The 18196-nt window shown below is 43.4% G+C and overlaps 1 protein-coding gene across 2 annotated transcripts in view; it reads right to left on the bottom strand.

Annotated features, from left to right (window-relative positions):
- fbxl17 (F-box and leucine-rich repeat protein 17) overlaps positions 1-18196 on the bottom strand; it is a 219260-nt gene that overhangs the window by 129275 nt on the left and 71789 nt on the right. For both annotated transcript variants that reach the window (XM_041938093.1, XM_041938092.1), the window contains exons 7-8: positions 18047-18154; positions 5389-5519 (exon numbers count right to left, since the gene is read on the bottom strand). In XM_041938093.1, the coding sequence (XP_041794027.1) occupies positions 5389-5519; positions 18047-18154 (239 nt within the window). The remainder of the gene's footprint in view (positions 1-5388; positions 5520-18046; positions 18155-18196) is intronic.

Below are 18196 nucleotides of genomic sequence, written 5' to 3'. Positions count from 1 at the left end.
AAGCACACATGTAATCATATAATCTTACTCTTTGACTTTGCTGCAAGTAGGAGTAAATCTCTGGGTAAGCCTTTATTTTCAGGACATTTTTTTAGTCCTAAGTTGGCTCTTTAAAGTATTATTAAATGTAACTCTCAGAACTTTGACAAATGCAGGCCGTGGTCACCTTCACTGCAGCCAAGCAAAGTAGAGCAACCAACTGTCATTTGACACATCATTGATCACAGTGATGTATCATATACTCATTCGATTTTGGGGTTTAACACTTCTCCAGGCACTGCGAGATCTGCCAGCTGGCTGCAACAGAGGCTATTTGGAATGAGTTTCCATTGTAAGCGGCTCCAAATCCACACGCACATTAGAGAAGGTGTGTTTCTGGGAGAATGCTTCTCCAATTATTTCCTGCTTAATAAGCTCCTGAAAGTCAGAGAGGGCCCCCAGTCATCCCTCATGTACGCTAGATTTCTGTGAGAGGGAACAAAAATGTAAAAGACCCAATCTGGGCTGTGATTTGTGATGCTCGTAAGTGATGGAGAGATATGCAAGGAATGTTGGCCTGGAGAAAAAAGCAAAGAAGGGGAAAAAGGGATGGATATTGATTCCCATGTTTAAATGAAGCTGTCGGAAAGATTGAAAGATGAAGAGAGAGAGAGAGACAGAGAGGGAAGGAGTGCCAGGGCTTTTTTGGGAAATGCCCAACTTCCAACAATACAGATCTCATAAAAGAAATGACTCACTTACTCCACGCATCTGCTCTCAGCAAAGACTACAGGCCGACTGACCAGAGCTCGCTCGCTCACACACACACACACACACACACACACACACACACACACACACACACACACACACACACACACACACACACACACACAAGCATAGACAGACGCAGAGGGGGACACACATAAATCTTCATGTCAACACAGGCCGTCTGTCCAGCTGCAGGGTTAATGTTAGCAGAATAGATGCTGACTCTTTGACCAAAACCACTGAGGAGGCTTCACCACAGACTTTATTGCAACACACTCACACTTGCACAAACAGAAGCATAAGATTCACATAAAATGCACGTTTCATCTCCTTACTTCTGGGATAAATGACATAAAACATGAAAAAGAAATACTAATTAGACAAATGACAAACGGTACTGTAAAATCAGCTGTCTCTTCTGGGAAAAAGCAGGTCTCTGGTCACAGCAAAAACGAGCACACAACAGCAGCAAAAGCCACACATACGCCATGCACACAACACAAAAGCTCCCCGCAGTTTCTTGCAAGATGAAAAAAAACAGACAGCAAAAAAAAAAAAAATGAAATGAAAGGAAACCGTTTAACTTTGACACTGTGTTCTCAACTTGGTTCTAAAAAGTGAGCGCTGCCATTTGCTCTGCCGTTCCACTTTGATCATGACTCCCTCCCCATTTTCAAACGCTGTGACATTTGAAAAACACAATCCTACTTTGGTCTCCTATCATCGCTGGAAGGAGGACACAGGGAAATAACAGGGCCGGCGCTGCCTACCTGCAGCACATCACATCCTCGCTCCCCAAGAAATGATGGTGACCAAAGAATAGGCGCCCTACTGTCACAATCTGCCCGCCGGACTGTGACGATGGGAAGTCCATATTTGGTCATCATTTCTCGCTTTCTTACTCTGGCACGCTGTTTTTGGCTATTACTGAGGATGATGAGGGGAGCCAGAGGACACTGTGTTCATTTTTTATTTTTATTTTTTTAAGATGAGAGACAAGAAGAAAGAGAAAAAGAGAGGAAGGGGCTGGAATGCTTTACCTCCCACAGAGCTCTATCTCTCCAATGGCCCCTTGTCGGGGGACAAATTGATCCTGGAAATAAGGCGTCATTTCCTCTGCCTGTTTACCTGTTCACAGCATACTGTCATCAGCGTGAAACACACACACACAAGCTGACCCAGCTGTACCCTCAGAGAGCTAATGTGAGGGAGGGTTGAGTAAGTCTGGTCGAAAACAAGCAAGGAACTGGTTTTTGTGTGTGTGTGTTGGCTTCCCCAACAGCAGTGACCCTCACGACCTTTGACTCTTTGAACTTAATAAACTATTTCAGCCTCTCTCTCTGTGGAAATACACAAACAGTCCATCTCTGGGCAGAAACCCATCATCAATAAAATCTAACTTTGAAACAGCCTATCAGACAGATGACTCTTGTTGGAGTGTGTGTGTGTGTATGGTTTCATGTGTGTTCATGGAAAGTTGCAAACCATTATTTAGATTTTTATCAATTTTGAGTCAGATTCTGCTTAGTGATTCAGGTTATTATTGAATCCTGGTCCTTGTTATCGTTATCGTGGAGTTAAAAAAAATGCAGCAAAAAAATTGTTCTTAGCAGATTTTGGTGTTTTCTCCAGGTTGCCAAAAATGAACCTGATACACCAGATGGTTTGTTACACTGAACCACCTGGGAAGTCATCCATGGAAACTGTTTGGAAAAGGGCAGCCACTTTCAAAAAAATACTTGGCAGGTGATTGGATGAACCATCTGTCTATCATCACTTATCACACTCCCCTCTGGCATCACTCATTTGTCCAACCTAGCACTTGTCTTATTTGTGGTTTGATTAACAGTAACTTAATTAAATTCAGTGCCCCATATCGCTACCTGCAAGGCTACTGTAGTGGTCATATTTCGGGGGGACCCACATGAGCGCAGAGTAGGCTGGAAACACGACAGACAGGTACGACTGAGAAAGCCGGGCAAGCTTCTTCTTAGATGAAGACCCATAATTGGTGGTGGTGTGCGAGAAGTGCGTGAAGCCAACACTTAACCCAAATTGCATAGTGCAAGAACAGGTGTTCAGGCAGTGAAAATGAAAGTCAGTGTACCATCAAAATGATTTTGAAGCTGTTATTTTAAGGTAAATAGTTGCACAGTGCTGCTTTAAATGCCCCTCTCTCAAGCCGCTTTTACATGATGGCACATTCTTGAGCCAATCCATTGGCTGTGGCGACATGGCTCTGTTGAACGTGGGTTGTGTGCTTGCTAGCAGAACCGCAGCAGTGCGGCTACCCCCTGCTGCGAGCTGTAGTGGAAACACATGTCATTCATGGCACGGTTTGGCACGGCACGACTGAAGTGGACCAACCGGGGCCAATGGAAAAATCCCAAAACACACACAGCTCCAAATACACCTCCTTCATGTTGTGGCGACCACCCATCCGGTCTCTCCCTTTAAATAAACCCCCTCCTCTCCTCTCCTCTCCGCTCTGCTCCGAGCAGTGTGACTGTAAAGTGTAACAATAAAGCAGCTTATGACTGGAGGCTTTTATTTGCTCTGAGTCCTTGAGCAGCAGTCAACCTATACACAATACAGACACACACGCGCACAGATGCACACACACGGGTGTGCAGGTCCAGGAGGCAGGGCAGAGCAAACATCAGAGCCGCGTCAGAGCAGCAAGCATGTAAGAGTCCTCAGCTATGACTGTCCACCTCTGCCCTTCACATCCCTACTGTCTCTGCCTCCTTCACAAACCCACCACCACACCTGCTGTATGCTGCCACGCACACACAGCATCCTGGCTTTATCGCCCACACAGACTGCCACCAACTCACACACACACACACCATTTTAAATTCCAGTATTCCCACAGATGATCCAAATACACAAGCATTCACACACGCACACATGCACAGGCATGCACACACACATGCGCACACACACAAACACACACCTTCAGGTCCTGAATCAATGCAGCAAATATCATTATGGAATCAATGCAGCCTTGAATCAATCGTGGCTGTGCCTGTGTATGTGTGCGTGTGTGTGTGTGTGTGTGTCTGTGTGGGAGTGAGTGTGATAAAGGGAAGAAGTTGATAACACCATGTGCTCCAGTGAGGATTTCACCAAACTCCATGTTTTTTGATTGAAAGGAGGCGGGTAAGGTATTACCATAACCTTCCCACCATATGTCTGGTGTTAGCTCAATAATGCAAAAATGACTTCGAACGCACGCATGCACGCAGGCGCAGGCACAGACACACAGACACACACAGACGCACACACACACACACAGACAAAGGCCTGCGCACAAACACACACACACACCCGTTGTTGCTTTGCACCATGGTAAATTCAATATTGTGTTCACTCTCCTAAGCCAGAGTGGGAGTACAGTTGGCAGAGAAGCCACAGCCTTAGCTGTAAATCAATAGATTAAATAGAAACATATGAATAAAACACAAGATAATAAATAAAAGAGGAGATGGTTTACTCCTGCCGTCATACACTGTACAGGTTCTCTCCCATTTGAGAGAGAAAAAAGGGAAAAAGAAAAAAAAAGGTGTGGGAGCAGAAAGAAAGATGACCAGGGAGACAGAAACAAAGAAAAAAAGTTTTTGCTTGTGTTTTTAATTCTTATGTGGATTTTTCCTCGTGCTGGTGTCTGCATGCTTGCATATGTTTTCATTTCAAGTAACCGAATGTGTGCACGATGTGCATGTGTAGGACTTGATTTAATTGAAAAACCATTCAAACTGCTTCTCCATTGTCCCTCCAGTACAGTACCCAGTGGAGTTTTCTTGTGAACAAACAAAAGTTACGTTTGTACTCTGTTTCTCTGCAGAACACACTGCACGCCCAACAATGTTGAATGCATTTTCTTCCCCATAAAACATCTGCAAATACAATTTTTGCAAATCCTTTGAAACCACCATTATTTACATCCACGTTTAGATCGGCCAGCAGTCTTCTTCTCTGCCTTTGCTGGTACATTTCTTGGGGTGCGATCGTCATCACTTGTTTATCAGTCAGATAGCATGAAACCATCAGCAGGAGTGAGCATCACGTCACCTGCGCATATATTTGCAGAGCGTATATTTGCCTCCTCATGCATGTGCATTAGATACAAACAAAGCAAGGGCCCACTCGTAAAAACATTGCTCCATGGAGCTACTAGCCAAAAACTCCACAGGGAGTCTTTAAAGAAGTGACACAGAAGGGTCTCAATATCTAGTGCTTACCACAGACAAAGGCATGTGTGTGAATGTTATTGTGATGCCAGAGAAGCAACTTACTGTTTATTAATCATTAGCTGCTCACTCCCAATGAAGAGATCATAAAAATGACTAATCAATGAAAGATTTCTTTGTCCACTAAGACCCTAAAGAGCCATTAGTCAAATGATCAAATGAGAGGGAACTGCCCCACGGACTTCTTTTATTTGATTTACTGCAACTACTTGTACACCCATTAGTATCTGACTTATTATAAAACTACTGTTGGACCATATGTGATGATCATTTTCTTGTCTCATTAACCTGACAGTGACTATTGTGTATCGGGCCAGAAAACCCGCTGTGCATCACTGCGTGTGCTGCTGGTATGCACAAACACTCTGTAATGGACTTGACATACCTGTCGTTGATGCTCCAGTTGAGGCAGAGGTTGAGGGAGCTGAGGTTGCGACATTTCCTCACCACCTCCATCACTGTCTCGTTGTTGAGCTCGGAGATGTGCCGCAGGTCCAGGACATTCAGGTTTCGTAGCTATGAGGGGCAACACACAAAAACACATGAATGATTCAATCATGTCAAATTCACATAAATAGCCAGCTGTGCAGCACAGACGATCCAATAACAATGCTGCCCTTTAACGCCCATCTGAAATCACATTTAGTCATCCATTTCTGTAGTCAGGAACAATGTCAAAGGGTTTTTTAAAAATGTATTAAAAGGAAGAAAAAGAGTCTTTGGGGAAACATCAGATATGCTTGGTGTTACACTGCAGGGAACAAGAGACCAATTAAACAAACTTGCACTGTAGCCTACATGTCATGGGCAGACAGCATGTTGTTACTGGTATTGAACAGTAAGAGCCACACCGGCATCTGAACAGACCGAAATGATATTTACAGGTACGTTTAGATGCTGTTTGACATGCTGCAGCTGAGCAGCTGATTAGCTATCTAGCCTGCAAACAGCTGTCAAAAAGCTCAGGTGCAGGAAAAGACGTGTGTTCACGTTTGTAAGCTAGACGAGAAGGAGACTTTCGGAGGAAAGCTAATGTGGTCGTTCAAAGCCTGTGGCTGTTGTGTTATGGTGCATGTTGCTGTCTGGCTCAATGTGACCGGTTTTATGAAAGGTTTGATTGGCTGTATTAAAATAAAATCTCCGGCTACACAGATGGATACCTAAAGGTGCTCCATTGAAGATAGAGGGTAAAACCTCAAAAAGAACACAGGACATGTGATTTTCAGAGCACATGTATCTGCAGCCAACGGGTAACACACATTTTCCCGTCTCTGTTCATGACGGAACCAGCAGCTGATTTGTTACCATGAGCAGCGGTAAAGAGGAAGCTACAGATTTGGTGGAGGCCGGTATGGTATGCCCGCTCGCCCGCTGAATTACACGGATGTCTTTGATACAGCGTCATGGAATGTGGAAAAAAATCGCTGTGCACTGAGCAAACCTGTATGCTGCCACATGCACTGAAAAAATTGCACGAATGCAGAACAAAACATAACAAGGCAGATAAATGACACAAAATTGCTTGCTGCTACTGTTTATCATTCTGCGCCTGCATGCCTGGTGTGAGGGGTTATGAGCCAATACGAGCATTCACTTTCCCTCTTCCTTTCATCTCTCCGACTTTCAATAATCCCTCTTTCCGATCTGAATACCTTATAAGAGGGGGTTTAGATTAATCCTCCAGTCAAAATCTCTACTTCCTGACACACTCTTAGAAACCCACACTGACACACTGTTCAACGAGTGCTCCAGCTCGCTGAAAATTACCAAAGGCTTTTCAAGTCACAGCACAGGTGTATTTTCTCTGATATGTACTCAAAACTATTTAAGGCACAGGTGCGCGCACACACACACTCACACACACACACACACATAACAGGGATGAAAGATAATAGAGGTATGATATTCCGGCCAGCCGCCAGGGAAGCGGGGAGGTAAATGTCATGGCCAAGGCTAAAGAGAAAACAAGCTTACAGTTGGCGTTAAGATCACTGAGCACTATTGTCGGCTCCATAGGCATGACATATACCTATCAGCATGAAGAGGCATGGGGGGAATGGATAAGGACCAAGGCTCGCTGGCTGAAGTAAGCACACATGTAAACACTCGCCTGTCCCCACATGCTGGGAATCAAGACGCACACCGACGGCAGACAAACACTGTGAGTGTGTGATGCTGCACTGTGCTGAAGCTAATAAAAAGACTTTTCAAACCTTTACCTCTGTCCAGCTGCTCCTTTTGTCTCTCTACTCTCATGTAGCCTCTTTGTCACTCCTCAAGAGAAAATTCGATGCAGGCCTCTTGTGATATAAGGTCTGCTTAGGCATGAAATAAACATGAAACAGATTTTGTTTGTGGCATATCCCCACCTATACTGTGAAGACACGCTTAGATATACTAATGAAATAAACATTAAACAGCTTGTGTGTGCAAAGAATGCAGCAGCGGTAGTCAGGGGGCAGCTAAACTGACACGATAAACAATGGTACCTAATGAGAGGGAAAAAGCCTTAACTGTGTGGATTATCATAGACACATGCATGCAAGCAGATGCTCACACACATGCACAAGAGCTAGAATATACACACACGTACACACAAACTGTCATGCGCTCATGTGGCCAGTGTTGGATCGAAGTGCTAAATTATTCATGCAGAATTAGGCTGATCTGCGCGTGCATGTCTGTGTGCTTGCTTGTGTGTGTGCGTGCATTTGGGGTTTTTTTTGTGTGTGTGTGTGGTTGTATTGTTTGCAAAACACAGGCATTGCAAAAATCGAACCTGGATGTAGGCTAAGTGACCACTAATATGCATAGCAACAGACATCCTCTCACACTGTCAAAAGACTTTTTATCAAAAGCAAACACACACACACTTTTACCCACACACACACACACACACACACACACACACACACACACACTGACAAACACACAGAGTTATTTGCATTCAGTATTCATGGTTATTAAGCCTGGAGTAAATTTTAAAAGCCTCAACATCAAAAGTAGTATTTGTTCTCCAAATCTTCAAAACTGCTTATGTCTGCTAAATAGAATTTCTACTACGACCAATAGTAACTCTCTCATTGATGTGGATAACCAATGAGAAAACAGGCCAAGCAGTGTGAGTTTTGATAGGCTGAGAGTGTAGCTAGGTTGAAGAAAATGTGAAAATTTAGCAGATGTCTGCATGAAAGGGAAGAGGCAGAGTCACGGCTCAGACTGTAACTTACTAATCCATCTGTGAAAACCACGGCAGGAAAATAAATTCTATAGTGTAGCAGACATCTGCCAAAAGAAAAATATCCTTCAAAACCCTGAAATGGAAAGTCACACAAAGAACAAACCTCTCAGTAATTAGTCACACCTCCAGAATGTGACCAGCCATAGTGCCAGTGTTTGTTTTCTCATAGTTGACAGATTATCATAATTTGACTCCTAGGTGAAAGGTTTTAATGCTTCCAATCTTATTTAATCATTTCCACTCATAATAAAGCTCATTTTCTGCTCGCGTATTTCTGTGATCCGAGAATAGACGGGCACGAATAGCAAGAAAAATAAATGAGAGAAAACGAGGAGAAGGGAGCACGAAAGCTTTAGACAGCCAGGAAGACAAAGCCAGTGATTCACACAGCACAGAGAGAGAAACAGAGAGACTGAAACAGAGAAAAACGAAGTGAAACTGAGTGAGGGGAGCAGGTGAGAGAGAAACAGAGCAACAGAACAGAGAGCAGGGGATTTGGTGAGGGGTTCGGCAGGTTTTTCTCCTCGTTGGCTGAGGTCTGTAACCAGGCAGAGTTTGTGTCGTCTCCTGAGTTGGCAGCCACACCTGGATAATTATTCATTCTGTTCATAAAAACACTGAAACCTGCAGAATCCAGCTGCTCTGAGGCCAGCGGGTCGTCCCCGCCCCGCGAACACACACTCACGGCACCGAAACAGAGGCGCGCACGGATTCTATGAATATTCCAACGACCCTGAATGCACACACACACATGCACAGACGCAGAGGTGGAAAGTGTCTCTGTAGATAAATTCAAATGCTGCACTTAACTACAATTTTGAGGGACTTGTACTTTACATGAGTATTTCCATTTTATTCTAATTTATAGCCGGACTCCACCACCACATGTCAGATGTATACAATTTATTTCCACATTTATTTCAGCTATGAATTAGTGTTCAGATTGATATTTTAAATACAAATCATATGATTAGTTTATAAAATATAGTGCATCATTCTTAATAAAATATGAATATTATAAACTACCCAACAATACATGAAGCAGCAATAATTAGCATAACAAGCTAACACATTAAGGTAGTGCTTACATGTTACTGCATCAATAATAATAATCTAGTATTTTAATACTATCACACTCTCTCTCATTGTGATATTTTCAGTACATTTTGTTGCTAATACTTTTACCGAAGAAACATTTTGGATGCCAGACTTTTACTTGTGATTATCAACAACAACATTATTATCATCATGTTGTGCTGCTACTTTTTAGTAAATGATCTGAATGCTATCACTAACTAAACCATGCACCTCAAGCTTAACAAAATTATTATTAATACCAATAGCAATTCCAGTAATAGAAGAATTGAGCTATTTTAGCTAGTGAAATTAGAAATCATCAAATATATGATGGGAGATTTGAAACTTCTTAACCAGCAGTGTACCAGTTATCCTGTCCTAAAATGTATTTTGATCAGTTCTTAAAATCAACTTTAGCTTAATCCAAATGCTCAGTTCTGCCTGAAAAACCCACAGAGCAGAAAATGACAGATTCAAATTAAGCTTCACAGAATCACAAAATTGGAGGTGAATCTCAGTTTATAGACCGACTCCAAACCAATTCAAATATAGAACACATAATGCCTCCTGCAAAGATAAGAGAAAGGCAATCACTGCAGCTTTTACAAGAGCCGGGTGAGCAAACAGGACTCGTCTGAGAAGTGGGCGTAGCACCGCATTTCTGTATTAAAGAGGTTGTTAAATTCAGTCCACATGACCAGAGCAGGCCTGTGAGCTCCAAGCAGCTTGGCTCCCACCTGCTCCCATTAGAAGCCTCTCTCAAACAGGAAAAACAAGCGCCTAAGTCAGAGGTCAAAACACAAAACGGCACTTTAAATGAAAGAAAAATAACAGGCTGTTTCAGCGTTACGTTATCCGTCAGCCAAGCATAGACTGGAGTTCAACATTTGGAGAGGCTGATTTGACACTTTATTACATTAGTGTGTGTCACAGTCTGGCACACACACAGTAGGTATAAGTGTGTGTGCGCACCTGTGTATGCTCTGCCAGACTACAGAGCTATAACTACCTGTGCTATTACTTAATGTATTTACACAACGTCAAGCGTCATGATGCCAAGCAGGAAGTGGAGGCCTGGTGGACCTCATGCAGAGGAAATGATGTCATGGTTTGAACGCAGGCACGGAGCAGCATGAGTTCATGGCTGTTGCTGTCCATCAAGCTCAGTGTCCCAAGCTGACAAGCAGCTAGATGACATTTAAAAAGCACAGACAGAGCGAGCATTGTTTTAGTCATAAATAGCGAACATGTTGGATTTGGAAAATATGAGCAGCTATTTCATTACTGTAGTTCATTTATAGCCACTTCAAGATTTAGTATGTGAGTTTAGTCAGTGATAAAAAGGTCCTAGTGTGGGAAATGCACGCATGCAAGCATCGTCTATGAAAAAGGGGGGAAAAGTGGCTTTTCAGTGAGATTAACAGGCATAACAGCGGAAACTCTCAATTCTCAAAGATGGGTTAAATCCTCTAAACAATGCAGGCAGAAGTTTAGACAGTCACTTTGAAGGAATATTCAAAGTCCTGAGCAAGAAGTCAAAGTGACGCGGTGTTACCGAGGTGGCACTGTGGCCCTGACACATTTTGCTCGGCTGTCCGCATGCGTTGGAGACCACACGCAAGATGGGATGAGGCGGGGGCGGAAAGGTGAGACGAATGGCAGCAGTGTCACTAGGTGAACACAAGTGAGCACTCATGCATACGCACTCTGAGTTTTTTGGGGTTGTCCCCCCCCTCCCCCGCATATCGGAGCATCCCAGACAGTTCAGTCAGACAGGAGAAAGCTGTGTCGAGACAATCCCTCTGCGTCAAGCCTAAATCACACGCGACCCCCCTCCCCCTTGCCAGACAGACACTCAGAAAAACACACACGCATAGAAACACATAGAGGCCTGTGCAGACAGAGTCATATGAATATTTGAAAAAGGACTGAGGCAAAAAACTGGAAAGGCCATGGGTCTGGTATCATAAATACATTGTCTGCATCAGTCATGGACCAGTGAGCTGATCCCTGTGTGTGTGTGTGTGTGTGTGTGTGTGTGTGTGTGTGTGTGTGTGTGTGTGTGTGTGTGTGTGTGTGTGGCTAACTTCTCTCTTTATCTGTCTTGTGCCCATCTACTGTCTATCACTTCTTTCCCCTCTCCTACCCCCTTTTCTCTCTGTCTCTTTCTCCCTTTCAGTCGCTAATCCTGCATGTGTTGGTGTTGATAACAAACTCGGCGGTGAGGAAAGGCTCGAGGAGACAGAGAGCGTTGGTTTCTCTTCGGCGCACTAAGCCAAATGACCACACGGGCACACACGCACGCAAGCTAGCACGAGCCAGCGTGACAGCGCCGGGTGACAGTCACAGCGCGGTGACACTAGTTGGGCCAATAATGAGACATGACACCACCCCCCCGCCGGAGGTCAAAAACCTCTCTATCTCTGTCTGTCTCTGGGTTAAAAAGTCTTAGAGCCAAATGAATTATTCTTCAATTACTCGTGCAAGAGACACACATCATCCTTAGGCTCTTCTCTGCTCATTATATTCATAAATCCCCCAATCTCCTTCATACAGCAGTGAAGAAAATTATTATTACAATTTCGACTCATTCAGCGACCCCCACAACCCCATTACCTTTCTTCCACCAAATCTCCTCTGCTCCCTCGTTTCCCCTTTATCCTCTCCACCACCCCTGAGACACAATACACATGTACAAGTACACACATTTGCACGCAGGGACAGGTACGCATAGACACGAACACACGCGCGCACACTTGCTTCTCCGGTTTGTGTTGGGGGTTATCAGTCTGACACAGGGCACTGTGATTATGTGTTTTCTGTGCTCCAGTCAGAGGGAGGAGATAAGGGGCCAGCAGACTACAGCAAAGCCAGACACCACTCATCCCACATGGGGAGGGAGCCGTGGTGTGGAGGGTGTGAAGGTGACAGTGGGTGCAGACCTGTATCTTAACCTTTTGTGTTTCTACCGCTTTAAAAGCTCTTTCCCAACCTGTGCTCATGGCAATTTGGGGGGAAAAAATGAGAAAATAAATAAAAAATATTACTTCCATTTTTTTCTCCCCCCCCTCCCCCCTTTTGTTTCATAGGTTACGAGCTAAATTCAAAGTATTGCGAGCGCATGCTGCTGCGCTAAGCCCCCAGGATGGATAGAACATATGATTCTGGTTATGAAATTAAATAGCTTCCCTGTCAAAAACCAGACTGTTTTATTTGCTCATAAACACACAGAGAAAGTGAGGTATTGCCCACAGTCCAATTCTGTCAAATTTGGAGAGCATTTATCAAACGGTCCTAACTTTTTCTGAAGAAGAACAACAAAGCCACTGGAGCGCCACGGCTGAATTAATCTACAAGGCCCAAAATAAAGACCAGAAACATCCAAGTTCTGCACATCAGAGAGATGACACATAGCTATTACAGTCTCCAAATATACCTCTTTTCATCTGTGACACATTCTTCAACAGCCTCTCCATTTGTTATGTCTTTGGCCTCCTCTCTTTCTCCCGAGGGTGGGAAATTTCACACACACAAAAAAGGCATTTTGAGGCCCACAGTGTCTTAGGGCGGTGATAGGCTGATGTATGAGGAGGGGCATTGTGGGTAGGCATGACAAGCAAAGAGAAGCCATCAGTGGGACATCTAAGGCTCAGGGAATGAAGGCTCTCTGGCACCCAGAGCCGCTCTCAAACACTGGCTCTCTGATAGAGCCGACCTTGGACTTAATCACTACCAGAAGAAAAGAGCACCGCTTGTCAGGAAGATGGAGAGATGGTAGGGGAGAGAGAGAGAGAGAGAAAGAGAGAGAAACATGAACCACGAGAGCAAACGAGAGAAAAAAAGAGAGACATACAGAGGGTGACAATGACCAAATGCAGAAAGAGATTGGACAGAGAAAGAGACATAACAGGTAACAACAGTGTTCAGAGAGAAGGATAATGACTCTGTTGGTGTTGCACATTTTTTAAAAGCCTGGCCGAGGCTGCCCGAGAAGCACAGGGTGAGCGAAGAAAGTACAGTACGTTATCCACTTCTGACATACACACAAATCCATTTCCTCAAACACACCCACACGCACGCACACCCATCTGAAGAGCGGAGTCTACATTCAAGCTGGCACAGTGAAGCCTTCCACCCTTTTAATAATGCCCAACGCCCACACGCACGCACCCGTGCGCACACACACACACACACACACACACACACACACACACACACACTAAATCTATTGTGCTTCCACCTCTGTGGCTGTTTGTCACAGGCTTGACTAAAGGCTAAACCCTCCAAAACCAAATTAGGAGAATGATTAATTTCGCATAAGGTCGCATATAAAGTTCTCAAATTAGTCGCCGAGGGAGAGCGCCAAATCTCTGGAAGCTCTGGGACACCCACAAAGCCTCCATCCCAAGATGTTCCGTATCCATTACGCAGCCTTGGGACGTGACACGCCTCATCAATAAAACTATTAATGTCAAGATCTTAGAGCTAACTCTGAGCTTCAATCTCAAAACCGACCATAAATAAAAATATGCAGCACATCCCTGGCAAGGCAACGCAAAGGCCCACATCAGACACGTGCTGGCTCTTAAAATCATCGCAGTTTTTCTTCTGACATTTGAAGGCGTATGTAATGTTTGATTTCCAAGCAGTAAGGATGGTGTTAGAGCTTGTTTCCGATTAGCAGGCTTTACGCCCTCAGCCAGCAGAAGCCTTGATTTTGCCTTTTAGTCACTAACAAGATGATGATTTATCAAACGGCATCTGGCTACAAATATTGTGTTGTGTTGCACATCACAGAGGAACCGCACAGCTCCCATAGGGCTGAAACACTGGAAAACCATTAGAGGAGCATAAATGCCACGGCTTTACAGTTACTCTACAGACCATCTGCATCAAACTCGGCACAATGGGTGGCCCATTTCAACCATCAGCTCACTTGATTAAGAAAATACAATTTCAATTGATTTGCTCATACCCTAATTTGTGAGAAGTCAGTATTAAAAAAATATCAATCTGAAATGACTGTGTCATATGAGAGAAGTTAATAAAAGTAATGGATTTTCTTCCCTTTTTTTCTGGTGAGGAGGTTGGGAAGATTATCAGAGAGAGAGAGAGAAAGAGCAATCGAGGAGGGGAAGAAGTGGGAGGGAGTGCGCCGTAATCGAACAAGAGAGGAGCGCTGCAGTCCTGGAAGCGCATGCAGGTCCACGGAGTCATCAGAAATGCAACGATTCTAAACGTGAGAATATGATTTTCAATCGACGCTGGATGGGACCAAGTGGGAACGAATGAGAGGAGGAATCAACTGCTAAATGAGATAATTACTGTGAGAGATTATAGAGGGACGGGGAGAGGAAGCAGCAGAGAGGCAGACAGACAGAGATGACTCACAGAAACCAGGGCTGAAGTAACAGAAACAACGACATCATTTGACTCTTATTATGGACAGACAGAATGAACTTGGTCAAAATGTCACCCGTGAAACATTTCTCTATCATCACGATTCATAAATTATGATCAGTGCAGACGCTAGAAACCTTCAAAAACCTTTAAACAAAAACACATTTTAACTGATTTAGAATCAACATCCCTGCAGTGTACTTTAAAAGCTGAAAACATATATATATTATATCATATATATATATAGTGAAAAGAGCGAAGAAAAATTCATATTATTAGAAAAATCCAATATTATTTATCTACATAAACACACAACATAGATATTTTTAGGCTGTTTAAAGGGTAACCAAACAATCCCCTCATGACGTTTGTTTTGGTTTTGCTGGCTGATGTAGAAGCGTACTGCAGGCTGTGTCAGTACACTTTGACATCACTGTTGGGGTGTGGTTACTGGTGCAGGACAGCACACTTCTGACCACTTGCACCAGTGATTCAGGGGGAAACAGGCTTGAAACTCGGCTTTTTAGCCTCAACACTTTACAACTGAAAAACCAAAATGTGCTATCTAGTAGACAAATAGGTAATGGTGACTCTGAACTACCTTACACACATCTGTGGCATTTCGGAAGTAGTCTACAGCTCTATAAGGCAGTATTAAAAATACACTCAGTGGCCACTTTATTAGGTACATGTGTACAATCTAATGCAACAGCCCTGCCGTGACATGTATCTGTATGAAGTTTATAACGTTTAGTTTTTACAAACATTGCCGGAAAAGTGTAAATTCAATTTTCCGCTTATTATTGAGGTCATAGTTAGAGGTGGTGTTGTACTGGACTACATTACATTAAGAGGCCATGATTTTAGAAATACGTCTGGATATAATACAGTCTAGTGCAACACCACCACTAGCCTCAAGTTCGCCATTGTAGCCTTCACCATCTTTTTTGGGAGCCAGAAGTGGCCATATTTGGACAAGAGGGTGGAGGATACGCATTGCTACGCCTTTATCCTAATTGGATCTGACTGAGAATCCGAGGACACGCTGTGGTAGCAGACTTGTGAAACACAAGCTAGCTACTCCCTAAAGCATACCCTGCTTAATTATCTATTTTACCCCAAATGGGACAATAATTTACAATATGAACATCACGCTGTATTGAGGAAGACTTCAAACCATAAACTCATTTGAAAATGTTAACTGGGGTAATAAATCAAGTGATAATGAGGATCATTTTCTCTTAAGCTTACATACAATCAGACTTCTTTTTGCAACCATTGGAGTCGCCCCCTGCTGGCAATTAGAAAGAATACAGGTTTAAAGCTCTTTTGCATTTGCTTCATTTTCCAGACCCAGAAGCTGTGTCCCCTTATTATAATGTCTATGAGCTATACAAATGTCTAATTGGTATGTAAGTGTGTCATTGTGTCTGTATGCATGCATGTGTGTGTGTGCGTGCTATTGTTGTCTTGTCAAGTCGGTTATGATTGAAAATGTTGTTCAGTCTGCATCTCTGATATATGCCTCGTTAAAGCTCATAACCTTGATAAAGAGATGTGAAGAAAAAATATCAAGTTATTTTTCAGTTGAGACAAAACAGCCACTTTAAAAAAATATATATAAATATCATCAGAATTATGAACTTCTAAACTCCTAAAAACTTCACCTTGGTTAATACTGTAATAAATAATAATGAGGTGTGCTAGACTGTGTGCGTGTGTGGGCGGATGTGTATGCGTCCACCTCCAGGTATGCTAATGCTGTTATGACTGGCTGGCTTCATTACTGTCTGTCTACAACACACTGGCCAAGGTCAGTGGAGGCTACAGAGATGATAGGGGGCCAAAACCATGAGCACAAATTAATCTGCTGTTTAATCTAATAATGCAGCATGGCATCGGGTGTCTCAGTCCTATTAACACAACTGTAATTGCATTTGAGGAGGAATGGACGCACGCAGCCCACAAGGGTACATTCACACTTGCGTGTACACCCAAGTACATCAAACACAAATCGAATTGTATTACTCAAGCACACATGGGTGCGGGCATGGCACACACGCTCACAAGCGGACACACGCACACACTCTATGGACGGATGTTATGTTGGGAGGAGGAAATAAATGAGAAGAAAAACAAGGTGCAGTATTTCCTGGCGAATTCAATTCAAGCAATCACCGTGTGAGTGCATGTGTGTCCATGTTTATATGGCATGGCACATCTTAAACCGCGGAGCGCTGCTCATTAGCATGGTAATATCCAAACAGCAGGGTGTAGTCAGAACAGCAGCGTATTATTAGGATTCATCTCATTAGGCTTTCATGAGATTTAAAAGTTAACACGAAATAACTTCAAAACTAAGTCTTAGATAAAACACACAGCGAGGTCCTGAGTTTACTCTGCAAAAGTTAATTTTACCCCCTGGAGACAATGCACAGCCCGCGGCAACACGGCCTACGGTAACAGGATTAGACAAAAAAAAACTTGGTCACGCTAAAACTTCTGTTGACATTTACTGATACAAGTAATTACTTCAAAAAGTGAAACTGAAATTAACTTTCTTTTAATTGTGCTGCAGGAACTACGGTATCGTCACTTTAATCGTAAATAAACACACAACTTGAGTTCCAACAGAAGGTCACAAGAGTCTGAAGCACAGACAGCAGAAATGAGTGGGCGCAGCCCGCATTAAACCTGCATTCCCTCTAATGGCCAGCAGGGGGCAAACCCATTGGTTGCAAAAAGAAGTCCAAATGTATAGAAGTCTATTCGGAAATGTCTCCTACTGCTCATCTTATTTATTATCACAGTAAACATTTTCCTAATGAGTTTATGGTCTCAGCCGTTAGTCTTCTTCAATGCAGTATGATGTTTAATTTGTAAATCTAGACAATAAAGCAAGAGTTGGGTGTTGCGAGCTAGATTGACAAGTTGCTACCACGGCAATCTGTCAGTAAGAATAGAGGCGTAGTAATGTGTATTCATGGCACTGTGTGCTGTACATCTACATTTCAGCATTCAGTTGCACTATAATATGCTCTAAGGAGTCGGCTGCTCATGTTTTCCGGTGAGTACATTTTAACCTTAGCCTGTTTTCGCGAGCCAAAATGATCATCCAAATTATTATTACATATTACATTTACGGATGCACATTGCTGACTGAGCTAGCTAGCTGATGCTAGCCTTAGCTATAACCTGACCTCACCTGCTTGTCCAGATACAATCACTTCTGGCTCCAAAAAAAACAAGATGGCAAAATTTACACAGTCTCTGGTCTCAAGGAGCACTATTATAATGCAAGTCACAAAATGTATGAGATACCTACCGCGGTAAGATGGATGACTCCCTGAGAGGTCACCGGGCATCCCATGAAGCCAACAAACTGCAGCTCAGGACAATGCTCTGCGACTGCTCGCACGGACCGATCAGTGACCTGCAGAACAGAACAGAATAAAAGAGAAAAGCAGGGAGAAGA

This window comes from Chelmon rostratus, chromosome 5 (genome assembly GCF_017976325.1).
Source record: "Chelmon rostratus isolate fCheRos1 chromosome 5, fCheRos1.pri, whole genome shotgun sequence".
Lineage (NCBI taxonomy): Eukaryota > Metazoa > Chordata > Actinopteri > Chaetodontiformes > Chaetodontidae > Chelmon > Chelmon rostratus.
This window is presented reverse-complemented; position numbering and strand designations above follow the sequence as displayed.